This window comes from Xenopus laevis, chromosome 1S (genome assembly GCF_017654675.1).
Source record: "Xenopus laevis strain J_2021 chromosome 1S, Xenopus_laevis_v10.1, whole genome shotgun sequence".
Lineage (NCBI taxonomy): Eukaryota > Metazoa > Chordata > Amphibia > Anura > Pipidae > Xenopus > Xenopus laevis.
The window spans coordinates 60,329,241-60,341,652 of NC_054372.1; the positions used below are offsets into that span (position 1 = coordinate 60,329,241).

The 12,412-nt window shown below is 38.1% G+C and overlaps 1 protein-coding gene across 2 annotated transcripts in view; it reads left to right on the plus strand.

Moving 5' to 3' along the window:
• Positions 1–12,412, plus strand: part of papss1.S (3'-phosphoadenosine 5'-phosphosulfate synthase 1) — a 48,562-nt gene that overhangs the window by 16,966 nt on the left and 19,184 nt on the right. Inside the window, exons 8-10 of one of the 2 annotated variants that reach the window (NM_001093345.1) lie at positions 4,100–4,305; positions 4,414–7,202; positions 7,281–7,429. In NM_001093345.1, coding sequence (NP_001086814.1) covers positions 4,100–4,305; positions 4,414–4,590 — 383 coding nt within the window. In that variant the 3' untranslated portion in view covers positions 4,591–7,202; positions 7,281–7,429. Of the gene's footprint in view, positions 1–4,099; positions 4,306–4,413; positions 7,203–7,280; positions 7,430–12,412 lie in introns of those variants that run through there. The other variant, XM_041575601.1, reaches the window with a different exon arrangement.

Consider the following 12,412-nt stretch of genomic DNA (forward strand, 5'->3'; position numbering starts at 1 on the left):
GATATTGGGCATATTTATCAAATGGTAATAAGACAGTTTGCGAGAGAAGAATTCTAAAAAGCTGTAGGGTTATTCTGTGGTGATACTCTTTTGTAAACTTTCCTTTCACTATTCATCAAATATGTTTTGTAACAAATCTGATGGAAATTTGCTCCATTTATTGACTTCTGCTTAGACTGAGAGTTTCGAAGATATATAACTTTCCTTTAAAGTACACTATTTCTGTGGGTTTTATGCCAGAGGCTGGTTTGAATTATATCTAAATCAGGAGCTTGTTTTATCTCCCTTTCCAAACTACACATCCAGTAAAGCAGGAGAACATTCCCTCATCTCCAGGGATTAGCACTGGCACAGTCTGGGTCTGTTACAAATCTAAGCAATGGCTAGTAAACCATGTGCTAAAGATACCAGCACAAGCATTTACTATTTCAGTGTTATGTGGAGGTGATTTATAGTTTGGTATATATAAATGTTTCTTAGTTTAAGGATATCTCTAAATATTTATGCTCTGGGTATGTTCCAAGTGATTTTTTTGCCTTACATGAAATATATTTGAAAATAGTTGTTTTTAAGGCAAAGGGCAAACTCATTCTGTGATCTAAGTATGGTTCATTTTCATTCCAAATTTGGGCTCCATTTACTGTGTATTGGGTTCTTCAGCAGTTCTGCTTTTACCACTTTTTCTCTTTGCTTTATTTTCATGCTCAATGTGTTTCTCTAAAATCACATCATCAAAGAATAGTGTAGTGAGCACAGGAGCCTTTTCACAGTAAAACTGAACAGCCAGATGTTGGATCATGTTGATCTTATCCTGATGCAGTAAAACACAGAAATACTTCATCGACTTGCGTCTTTCTTTGTGTGACCTAAAAAGCTGCAATTTGTCTCCTTAACTCCGTTTTTAAAATTTTAGAATGAGAAATCTGGCACCTAAACAATATTCCTTTAAACTTTCACATTTTCCCTGACTACCTTCTGTACCAATATCTATTTGCACTGGAGGCCAAGGAGAAATTATAGGTACCAAACAGGCGGAATAGATGATTTGGTTATGATAGATGGTTCTAATCATGGGGAAACCTATTTCATTTATTACTAGACATTAAGCCCGTTAAATTAACGGGTGCTAGAACATATGTAGTCCGTTGCGAGTCTATCTACGTCGCTAGGAGACGGTCCGTGGGGCACATGCGCAATCCCACGGACACAGGGACTGGACGCAGAGACACTTGAACTTTATTATATAGGACTAGTTATCTGGCCAGATGAGGATTCAAATGCTTGCTGAGGCACTTGCTGATTGGAAAAACTGAAATGTAGTACTATATCTAGGCTGTGATGTCTTGTAAAATGAAGAACTTCAACAAATTATCATTGCCAGGGCTGAAGAGCAGTGTTTTGCCTGGAAAAAAGGGTTTATTTAATTCATAGGATGTAGTTTTAGGGGTTATAGGGTTTTGAAAGAGATGCCATTGGTTATAAAATCCTTTGGAAAAATTTAATTTTTGTAGGGCTTTCTCCATACTTTTCACTGCAATTACACCTAATGACATAATATAGAATATTCATATCATCCATATAAAGGAGAATACAGTTGAACCCCCATTTTACATTTTTCAGGGGACCAGAAAAAAAGGTGTAAAATCAGGGAAAAGTATTATGCATAATATATAGGCGGGACCACAAAACAACAATGTAAAATGAGGGGAAACTTACAATCAGGCGATGTAGGTTTCACTGTAGTTATAATGCCTTAAATTACAACTGGTGTCACTTTCCACTGCCTAGAGATTAAAAGAACCTGTGTTATAATAGGCTAGGGATTCCTATTAATAGTGTAGCACACTTAATGTTTGCACCTGTAAGACTGCTGGGTAATGTATTCCCCCCAGTAGTGCCTTCCACTACAGTACAGAGGAACTAGTTAATGCTTCAGACTGCAGTAAGGAAGGGATTTTCTCCAGTCAATGATAAAGGAGACAGGCTGGGCCCTGCCCTCTCAGCCAGGAACAGGAAGAGGAACGAGGGCCTGGAACAGGAGGAGGAGAGACCAGCCAGCATGGAGAGATGTGCTGAGAGATCTAGAGACTGGGGGTTTGTGTTCCAGCCTGCTGAGTGACCACCAGCCAGAGAGAGAGAGACTGCTATTAACCTGCAAGGGGAGAACACTGCAGTGTGCAGCCTGCTTGAAGCTGTGTGCTGCTGTTCCCTGGAGGAAGTTTTGTTGTCAGCACCCATTGTGATCCAGGAGTACAGCAGTCAGTCGTCTTGATAAGGAGAAAGCCACAGTGTGGAGAGAAGCAAGGTTCCTTGTCAACTGTAAGTTATTAACCCTTGTGCTACCAGTAGAACAGTGGGAGTTATAAAACAGACATTATCCTGCTAGTCCATTGGAGGGTGAGACATATTGTGCAAGGAGAGCTGACAGCATTGCTACACACTTCCAACAGCATCAGAGGGAGCACCATCTATACCCTTACCAAGGGACACATCACCAGTTCTTTTATTGTGGTTACATCCGGTGAGATAATCCAGTTGCACAGTTCAGCAGCAACCTAAAGTGGAATTTGCCATTCATTTAGACTGCTGTGCTATTTGCAGCCCAGTAACGGGGCCCCCCCATCGGTACACAACGGTTTCGGGACTTAGGTGTGCACACCAGGGTTTGAAGGGTTTTACAGGGGCTGTTTTTGTTATTGTCTGTTTGCAGAATACAAATTGTCATAATATTGTTCAATTTCTAACCAATCCTCTCTTACAGCTGCCGCTGTTTAATAAAGTCAGGTTGTGCCTGTTGCACTGCCATCTTGTGTGTCTGGTTACTGGGGCCTTGGGGTGTCACCTGGTTAAGGAAAGCAGACTAACACCTACGGGTGTGCTACAATTACTGTAGATTTTAACCTATACCCAAGTAGTATCTCCTGACCTTGACGGACTGGAGTTGGACAATTCCGTTATCCGGAAACCCATTGTCCAGAAAGCTACAAATTACAATATAGACTAAAGTTTATCCAAAGAATTCAAATTTAAAAAAATTATTACCTTTTTCTCTCTATTAATAAAACAGAACCTTGTATTTGCTTCAAACTGAGATATAATTAATACTTGATGGAGGCAAAGCAAGCCTACTGGGTTTCTTGAATGTTTAAATTATTTATTTATTTTGGTCGAATGAAGATCCAAATTATGGAAAGATCTGTTATCCGGAAAGCCCCAGGTCCCGAGCATTCTGGATACCATGCCCTGTACCATCTTGTACTCCCTGAAAATCATGATGAGAAAACTGCAACTTACAAATTCACAAGATTGTTGGTTTTTTTTCTCTCTCAATGATCTGCAACTTCATAGTTGGGTCTGATTTTTACCTATACAGGTATGGGATCCTTATCCAGAAAGCTCTGAATTATGGCAAGGTCATCTCCCATAGATTGATATTTTTTCCAAATAATCCAATTTTTTAAGGATTATTTCCCTTTTTGCTGTAATAATAAAACGGTACCTTGTACTTGATCCAAACCAAGATAATCATTATTGGAAGCAAAACCGGCCTATTGAATTTATTTAATGTTTACATGATTTTCTAGTAGACGCTAGGTATAAAGGTCCAAATTACAGAAAGATCCTAGAACCCCTGGTCCTGAGCATTCTAAATAACAGGTGCCATACCTGTATATAGCAGTAGTTATGTCACCCATGAATTTTTTTTTGTACTGCCTTGCTCTAACTGTTATTGTAAATAACTGACCAGTTTCTTAATCCTTGTATTTGCATTGGTGGCTAATGGGCTGCCCATAAACTGGTGTGCTGCTTGCTCTCCTTCTATTCGTACTTGCTACCCCTACATCAGCCCTTCTCACCTGCTTGTGACCAGAATGACAGTACTGTTGCCTGGGCCACTTAGGCCCATGTCCTGTTTTATATAGCAGATATAATTTGCTGTATATTTTTAACGTTTACTTTCAGGCAGAATTGGACAGAATTCAGGTATTCAGTTGCAGAAAATCTAAATAGAATGTTTGCCAGACTGCATTTTTTTAAATTTACAGCGGTACAATTCCAGAACACAGTTTCTTAAATGGCTTTTATTTTCATGCTCTAGGAGGAGTCATCAACCTGTCTGTGCCGATAGTACTGACGGCTACCAGTGATGATAAGCAGAGGCTTGAAGGATGCACAGCATTTGCTTTGGTGTATGAAGGAAAACGTGTTGCCATTCTACGTCATCCTGAGTTTTATGAACACAGGAAGGAAGAGCGTTGCGCTAGGCAATGGGGAACAACCTGCAAGGACCATCCATATATTAAGGTAAGTGAAAGTCTGTCTGTATTCAAACTTTTAAAAAAGAATTATCAGCATTAAATTGGTCAGTGCAGATTTCAATTTACTAACTGAAGACACTTTTTGTTAATGCAGATGGTGGTGGAGAGAGGGGAATGGCTGGTAGGAGGAGACTTGCAAGTCCTTGATCGGATTTATTGGAATGACGGACTGGATCAGTACAGGCTCACACCTGCTGAACTTAAGCAAAGGTTTAAAGATATGAATGCTGGTAAAATTATTTTGTGTTATCCTTGTTTACGTGTGCTTTAAAAAGAATTAGACTTTGTTTTTTGTTTTTTTAAACAAGGCTTCATTATGCAGTCTCTTTTTAGTCCCAACAGCTGCATTTGTTGTTTGCTACCTGGCCATTTGTAGTAATGATTCTGCAGTTTCAAGACAGACTACATTGAGAATATTGTATGGAGGCTTAGTCTAAGGACATTACTCTACTTCAGGGAAATAAATAGCTGAATATTAATATAGGCCTATAATAAGCCTTTCAAATAGTTGCATTTGCTTTAAGCAGCCTGATGGAGTTTGTCAAGACCTTTGGATGGTAAAGATACCTAGTTGTCATTGTGGTTAAATCTAGTTTTAAAGCAGAACTTGTAAACCCTCAGTACAACTAGAGGCTAACATTCCCTTTATGGAAAATGGAACAGGGTTTGTTTAATATAGATTTTCAGACCTACATTATGCAAAATGTATGTGTTCCTCGTTCAGTGATCTGTTATAACGTAACTGAAGTAAATCATACACTTCCTAATGCTTTCATTACTTAAAGTTTAGACTGACCTGCACGTTGGAGTGGTAAAAGGCAAGAAAATCGAAGATGTTTCTTTTACTTACTATAAAACTGCTGTCACAGCCCTGTGCCAACCAAAGGGGACAGTAGCATTTTAATATACCTTACAAAGTGAAGAAAGGGTTTTTGTTAAATAGCTACATTTTGCATTCAGTACAATGTGTCATTTAAAATTATAAAAACATCTGTAATTTGTTGATTTAGAGCAGTGATTCGCAACATGTTGCTCTCAGTGCCCTCAAAGTAGGTGTTTGATTGTATGAATTCCTGGCTAGAAAGCACATTTTAGTTGCATAAAACCTTGTGTACTGCCAAAAAGAGCCTCCTGTAGACCGCAACTCCTCATAGGGGCTACCAATAGCCAATTACAGCCCATATTTTGCATCACCAAGAACTTGCATGCTTATGTTGCTCTCCAACTTATTTTTATATATGACTGTGGCTCATGGGTAAAACAAAGTTGTGGACCGCTGATTTCGCGAAAGGTACATTTCTTTGTAAGGAGCTAAGGATAGATTTTTGCATTGCTTTATAAATTGAAACACATTTCTGTGTTGTGCCATAGAAGAACACAGAGAAGTGTTTGTAATTATAGAAATTGTTACTATGGTTCCAAACAGGAGGTCTAGTTTGTGTTTTTTACCATTCAGCACTGGCCAAAATCACATATTTTGTCACATTAATGCATGTGCTAATAACCTGCCATGTAATGTGAAGCAAAGGGGAAAGATTACGTGGCCTAAGTTGAAGTCATAAGCCAAGATGTGTTTAATTGTACCACATACAGCTGTGGGATTTATTATTTACAAATCCATAATCCTGAAAGCTTCACAAGATGTTAGTGCCTTTTCCCAAAGAGTCCTGTTTAAATAAACACGTTTCTTCTTCTTCTTGTCTTAATAAAACAGCACATTGTACTGTGCTAAAATGAACACGTTGATGGTAGTAAAATCCTATTATTCAATAATCTCATACAATGAAAATAGCAATGTTTTCCAATCTTTCAAAATCTTTTTTTATAGCTAGAGTGCATAACAAAAGTACCAACTGTTATTCTAGCAAGTAAAATTGGACAAGCTTGAAGATATTCAAATTAAAGTTGATATTGTTTTTGTTTAAAGTGTACCCAGATAAACAGTGGAATATATTAAACAACTTGCAGTCTATTTAGCTTTTGTATCCAAGAGAGATAAGTTAAGTACAAGCTTATGGGTAGCCGCATAGCCCAGTGCCTGGGGTTGTGAATGGGCTAGTTTTAGCTATTTCAGAGGGTCTTTGTGGCTCTTGCAGACTGAGATTTGTCACCCCTGGTAAATCTCCTGAATATGCTTTTCCCTTTATTTACATTTGAATGTACTCCACATGTAAAATACCTAATTTGTTGCCTTCCGCATTTTTCAAGCAGATTACCACATGCAAAAGTAAGGCATTTACAGGAGATTTGTTGCCCATGGGTAGCACAGATTTCCTGCAAGTAACCAATTTCCCCATGTGTCATTAAAACTGCAAAAGTAGAACTTAGTTGAGAATTGTGAAGAGATGCAAAGACAGTTTTTTTTATTTTTTATTTGTGCTAGACAATATTTTCTAATATTATGCACTCAAGCTTACTCCTTCCATGTTGCCATACCCTATGTCCTTGAATTCCCAGTTAGTTGCTAAAGCTGGCAATTTACTTTCCAATAATATTGTACAAAAGAAGCTGTCTGCTCCTCTTTAATTCCTGGTGTTCCGAACGTTCACTCTCCCTGCAGAAACAAAATAATAGGAATGGGGCTATTTTGTGTATGGCCTCTCGTACCTTCTGCATTTGCTTGGCCTCTGGAAAGTGAGGCAGAAAGGGTACATAATTTGCTTTTCTGTAAGTTTGTTTTGGCAAGCTTCCCTGGATACCCCATGTCTATTAATAAATCAGTTGCAATGTGTTAACATGTATTTTTAAATTACTGGCCTATTCATCGGTACTGAACAATGAGTGGATATACATCATTAATAAAGATTTATAATAATAATAATAATGAATGCTACTGCTCAAATATTTAGGGGTAAAACATGTTGTGTGTGTATGTATGTATGTATATATATATATATATATATATATATATATATATATATATATATATATATATATATATATATATATATATATATATATATATATATATATATTATATATATAATGTGTTTTAATTTAGTATAAGATGTGTAGTGTCAAATCATGAGAGAAAATGCATTTTGCATGCATATATTTTATTAATAACTAATTTTGGCTGAATATCAAAAATAAAAGTGCAAGAATCCTTATTTTCTTCATATTTCTTAGACAAGAGTTATGAAATATCAAAGCTATTCACATAAGTAAATAATCCACACCATTTCTGAGTTCATTGCAGTTTGGCATCCAATTGTATGACTAAATAATGCTATCCATAATAGGAAAGTGTACTCTTGGGAGAAGATTTGGATATGTTACAGTTATGAAGAGGGTTTTCCTGTTCAGGAGCGCCTGGAGCGTTTTGGCTTTTATTTAGAACACATTTGTGATTTGAGGTATACATTCCTGTTAATACAGGTTAATGTCAGTAGTGGTCAGCTCAAGACAGATTTTTGGATTGAAGCAAAACCTATAAACAGGGGAGCAGTATACAGTTAATTCTCTCAGCGAAGTGCATTAGGAACATTTATATACTTAAATTGATTGCGCAAGGTGTCTCTCCAATTTGAAATGGCCTAATTGGAGGTGTCCACATATACTTTTCAAAATTTCAACAAAACCAGATGGGACTTATCCTCCAATAGTATGGGCCCAATTATTTGCAAAATACACACATAATCGTATTAAGGAGTAAAGATAAAAGGCAATATTTATTTAACTACCATGCCACAGATACTTAAAACCATTTAAAATAAATAAAAAACAGCGCTGCGCTGGGTTCAGGGATCCCTTTAACCCCAAATAACCACTTATAAAGAGGACTCCTCTATGTAGGATTTGGTGGAAATTTGATTATGTCTAGGTGGCTCAACAGCCAGTATTCCAATCAAGCGTTAGTAGATACACATGTAAATCCAATTGTTCATGTGAGGGAACGAAAGTGCATCCTTATAATTCACATCCGCAAGATATTGCAGAGAAGAAAATCCTGGTTATATAACACTGAATAGCGTGCTGCAGCTTAGTGAAGGTTACTATCTCCCGCGGGTACAATAGTCCCCGTGATGGTTTGCGGTGCAAAGCCAGTATATCAGGTTTAATGTCTTTGCGGGTAACTGGATTTGCCAATGTCTACTGTCCCATCCATATATTTACAGCCGCCTATTGCTCTCAGTGGCCAGCTGAGAGGTTGCGGCTTCGTGATACTGCGATCACTGACAGTCACCGTATTGTGCCAGCCCAGGTGTAACAGTTATCCCGGCTATCACCAGACCCGAAAATAAAGGTATACAGACCACGTGTCTTTGAGAGTTTTTCACCCGATAATTTCCGCGTTCCATCAACTGGCAGGAGATCTTCTGTCTGCGCACTTAAGTTCCCAAAATAGGGGAGCAGGGTATCCCAAACGACTCAGTGTCAGCGCTGTGCCTCGACAGCTGTTTCGCCACTCAACGTGGCTTTGTCAAGAGACCGAAAGGGTGGATATGACGTCGTTTTATCTTTGCCATCACATGTTCAAAGTGGGTGGTCTTTTGTGTAAGCCGCTTCCCACACATAAGAAGGATATAGTAATATCAATATGAACAATTGTATCATTTTCACTTCCCATAATCGTGGTTATGTAACCCTTTGGTATTATCTCAGTAGAATATATTTAAAGGATCAACCAAATAGGTATCAAATGAGAAGAGAGGACTCGCGGCTTCACTTTTGCTGTGATGGAAACATCAATATCAACTTGTGGCATGGTTACACAATATTATATTTCAAAAATTTGTAAGATTAATCACTATTGCTTATTTTTAACTATCATCCCATTTAATCGATATATAATTATAAACTTATATCAGAATAAGAAATAAGAAAGAAAAAGAGAAAAAAATGAAAAGAAAATCAAAAGGTAGAACTACAACTCTCACCAACACAAAATTTTATTTTTTTGAAATAGTCTAAAAAAGCGGGGCCAATCAAGGGACTATTGTTATGACCATTCCTTCATTTATTTATAAAGGCCTGAAAATTCAATTGGCCATTGAGTCCGAACTCTGACTTATAAGTATTAAGCTTAAATATCCAACTGGTCTCTAGTTGGAGCAACCTGTTATCTAGGTCACCGCCCCTTACATCGCTATGCAGACGGTCAATGCCCTGAAAATAAGACCCCATATGTTTGCCATTGTGAATGCAATAAATGTGTTTGGCAATAGATGACAATAAATTGCAATTATTAATATCTCGCATATGTTCATATATGCGTCTTTTCAGCGGCCTCTTTGTTTTTCCTATGTATTTGCTCCCACAGTGGCAAGTAAACATGTAGATCACGTAAGTCGTAGTACAACATATATAATGATACATGTTGTATTTGACTCTTCCATTGCTAAAATCCCTAGATGTCCTCATATATTGACACTGTTCACAGGCCCCACACTTATAGCTACCTACTGTTTTGCAACACGCTGTTTTCGAATGTTTCTGGAAATGACTATGAGTTAGTAAATCGCCAATGCTATTGTTTCTCCTATAACAAAAAAGAGGGTGAGTGGTTACCATTTGACCTATATTGGGATCATTGGACAAAATGTGCCAATGTTTCCGAATCAATGAGCGGACTTCTTGGTCTTTATTACTGTAAGTCAAAATGAGTCTAGTCTTTTCATTACCTGGAGTGCCGCTTTGTTTGGGCTTATATAATAAGTCCTCCCTATTCTGAGATAGGGCATTGTGGTAGGCTCTACGTAGGCAGCGAGTTTTGTATCCCCGTGCCTTAAATCTTGAGTACAGTTGGTAAGCTTCCCGTTTAAAGTCTTCCTCTGTAGAACAGATTCTCCGTAATCTAAGATACTGTCCCTTTGGTATGCCTTCGATGCATTTCAATGGATGCATCGATTCTGCATGTAAGAGGCTGTTGCCAGCCGTCTTCTTGCGAAACAGGTTAGTGGACACCTGTCCACAGCTGTCCTTTTTAATCTCTATATCCAAAAATTCCAATTTGGAGTCGTGGTAATTTAAGGTGAATGTTAAATTAAAATTATTTTTATTGAGTTTAGACACAAAATCCTTTAATTTCTGTTCGGGGCCCTGCCAGATGATCATAATATCATCGATATATCTGTGCCACCGTAAAATGTGGCACAGATATTCGTCGTACTCTTCAGCCGAGAACACGTGGCGCTCCCACTCTCCTAGGAATAAGTTGGCGTAGCTGGGTGCGCATTTAGCGCCCATAGCTACGCCCTGGCGTTGTAGATAATAGATGCCATTAAATATAAACACATTGTGATGTAGTACAAAACTCAATGCTTGCAATATAAATTTATGTTCCTCGGAGATTGGGTTGTGTATGCGCTCAAAAATGTTTTTTATGGCCTCAATACCTAGAGCATGTGGTATACTCATGTATAAGGCCTCCACATCCAGACCCACAAGAAAGCAGTCAGAGCTTAAGGTCAGTCCATTAATCTCCCTCAGTAAATGGGAAGTATCCAATACAAAAGAATCGAGTTGTGTTACTAAAGGTTGTAGCACCATGTCTATATATCCACTTATTGGCTCAGTAAGTGATCCACAGCCCGACACAATAGGTCTTCCCGGAGGTTCATTGATGGACTTATGAACCTTCGGGAGAGCATAAAAAGTTGGGGTTCTAGGATGTTTAACTTTCAAAAATTCCAAAGTGTTTTGGTCAATAATTCCCTCCTGATAGGCGTGATCTATCAGATCAAACAACTTATCCTTGTGTCTTTGGGCCTGAGGTAGCAAAATTGGTTGGTACCAATGTTTGTTGTTTAGAATTTTATTGCACATTATAACATATTTGGGAGAATCCATGATTACAATATTCGAACCCTTATCTGATGGTTTAACAACTATATCCGGATTCTCCCTCAATGTTTTTAGTGCATTGATCTCCTCTATAGTGAGATTTGGATGCTTAGTATTGGTCGTCAGATGCAAAATATCTTCCGTGACCCTTTGTACAAAGGTGTCCACGGCCCCATTTTCAGTTGTACTGGGGTATCGAGAAGACCTTTTTTTACAAGATGGTAATTTGGTATTATCACCTGAATTTTCCAACCATAGGTCCTGAATATCTTGCAAAATTTTCTGTTCCTCCTCTACTCTGGGATCATCCCATAGTTCAAATAGGATTTTAAGGGTCTTAAAATCATTTAAATTGAATTGACTTAAATCCAAATCTGTTTGCCGATTACCCTTGGTCCATTGTAACTTCAAAAGCAATGTACGTGCAAATAAGTGAACATCTTTTACTAGTGTGAAGTGATCTATTGATTTAGAGGGTACAAAAGTGAGCCCTTTTTGTAATACCGCAGTGCAACTAGGAGTGAGGGTAAAGTGAGAAAGATTTATTATCTGTAAATCTTCATGTGATGGTGGTGAAACTGAATTGCCTGTGTCCATCACAGGTTCAGTGATTGTAAAAAACTCGTGCCTGGGAATGACGATGTGTTTTGGGGAAGATTGGGCAGGAGTGGAGCTCCGACGCTCCTCTCCTGTGTTGTCTGTGCAATAACTTGTTCCTTATGAAAAACAGTGTTAAACTTACGCTTCTTCCGATCAAATTGTTTCCGTGTGGTGAAAGATGTATCAGAACCGCTCATCTCACTTTCCGAGTGAGTGTCGCGGTCCGAATTACCCTGTGTGCTCTTCCTATATTGTGTCCCCTGAAAACCCTTTGTACCCCCATTTCTATTATACGTGTTGTAATTGCGTTTCTTCTGATTATTCCATAAGTAAACATGTTTGTTTTCATGGTCCAAAGTGTCTCTATCAAATTTGCGTTTTTTCACCTGCATAACCTCTATATTGAGGTTATCCATAAACCCTTTTAAATCACTGTCCATCTTTTTGAATTCTTCACTTGGTTCATATTCTTTAATTTGGTCCCAAAGTTGTTTTTGTTGTACCTTAATTAATTCCAATTCCTCAATATTATGTTGTTTAAGGAGGGACATAAGTTTGCATGAACATTCACTCAATATTTCCTCCCATTGTGTTTTAAAGGTCTGTGATGTGTCCTCAAAAGAGGGGAAGATTTGCACCCGCAGGCCTCTTGGAATAATGCCCCGTGTCAAATATTCCTCCAAACATATTACATTCCAGAACACATT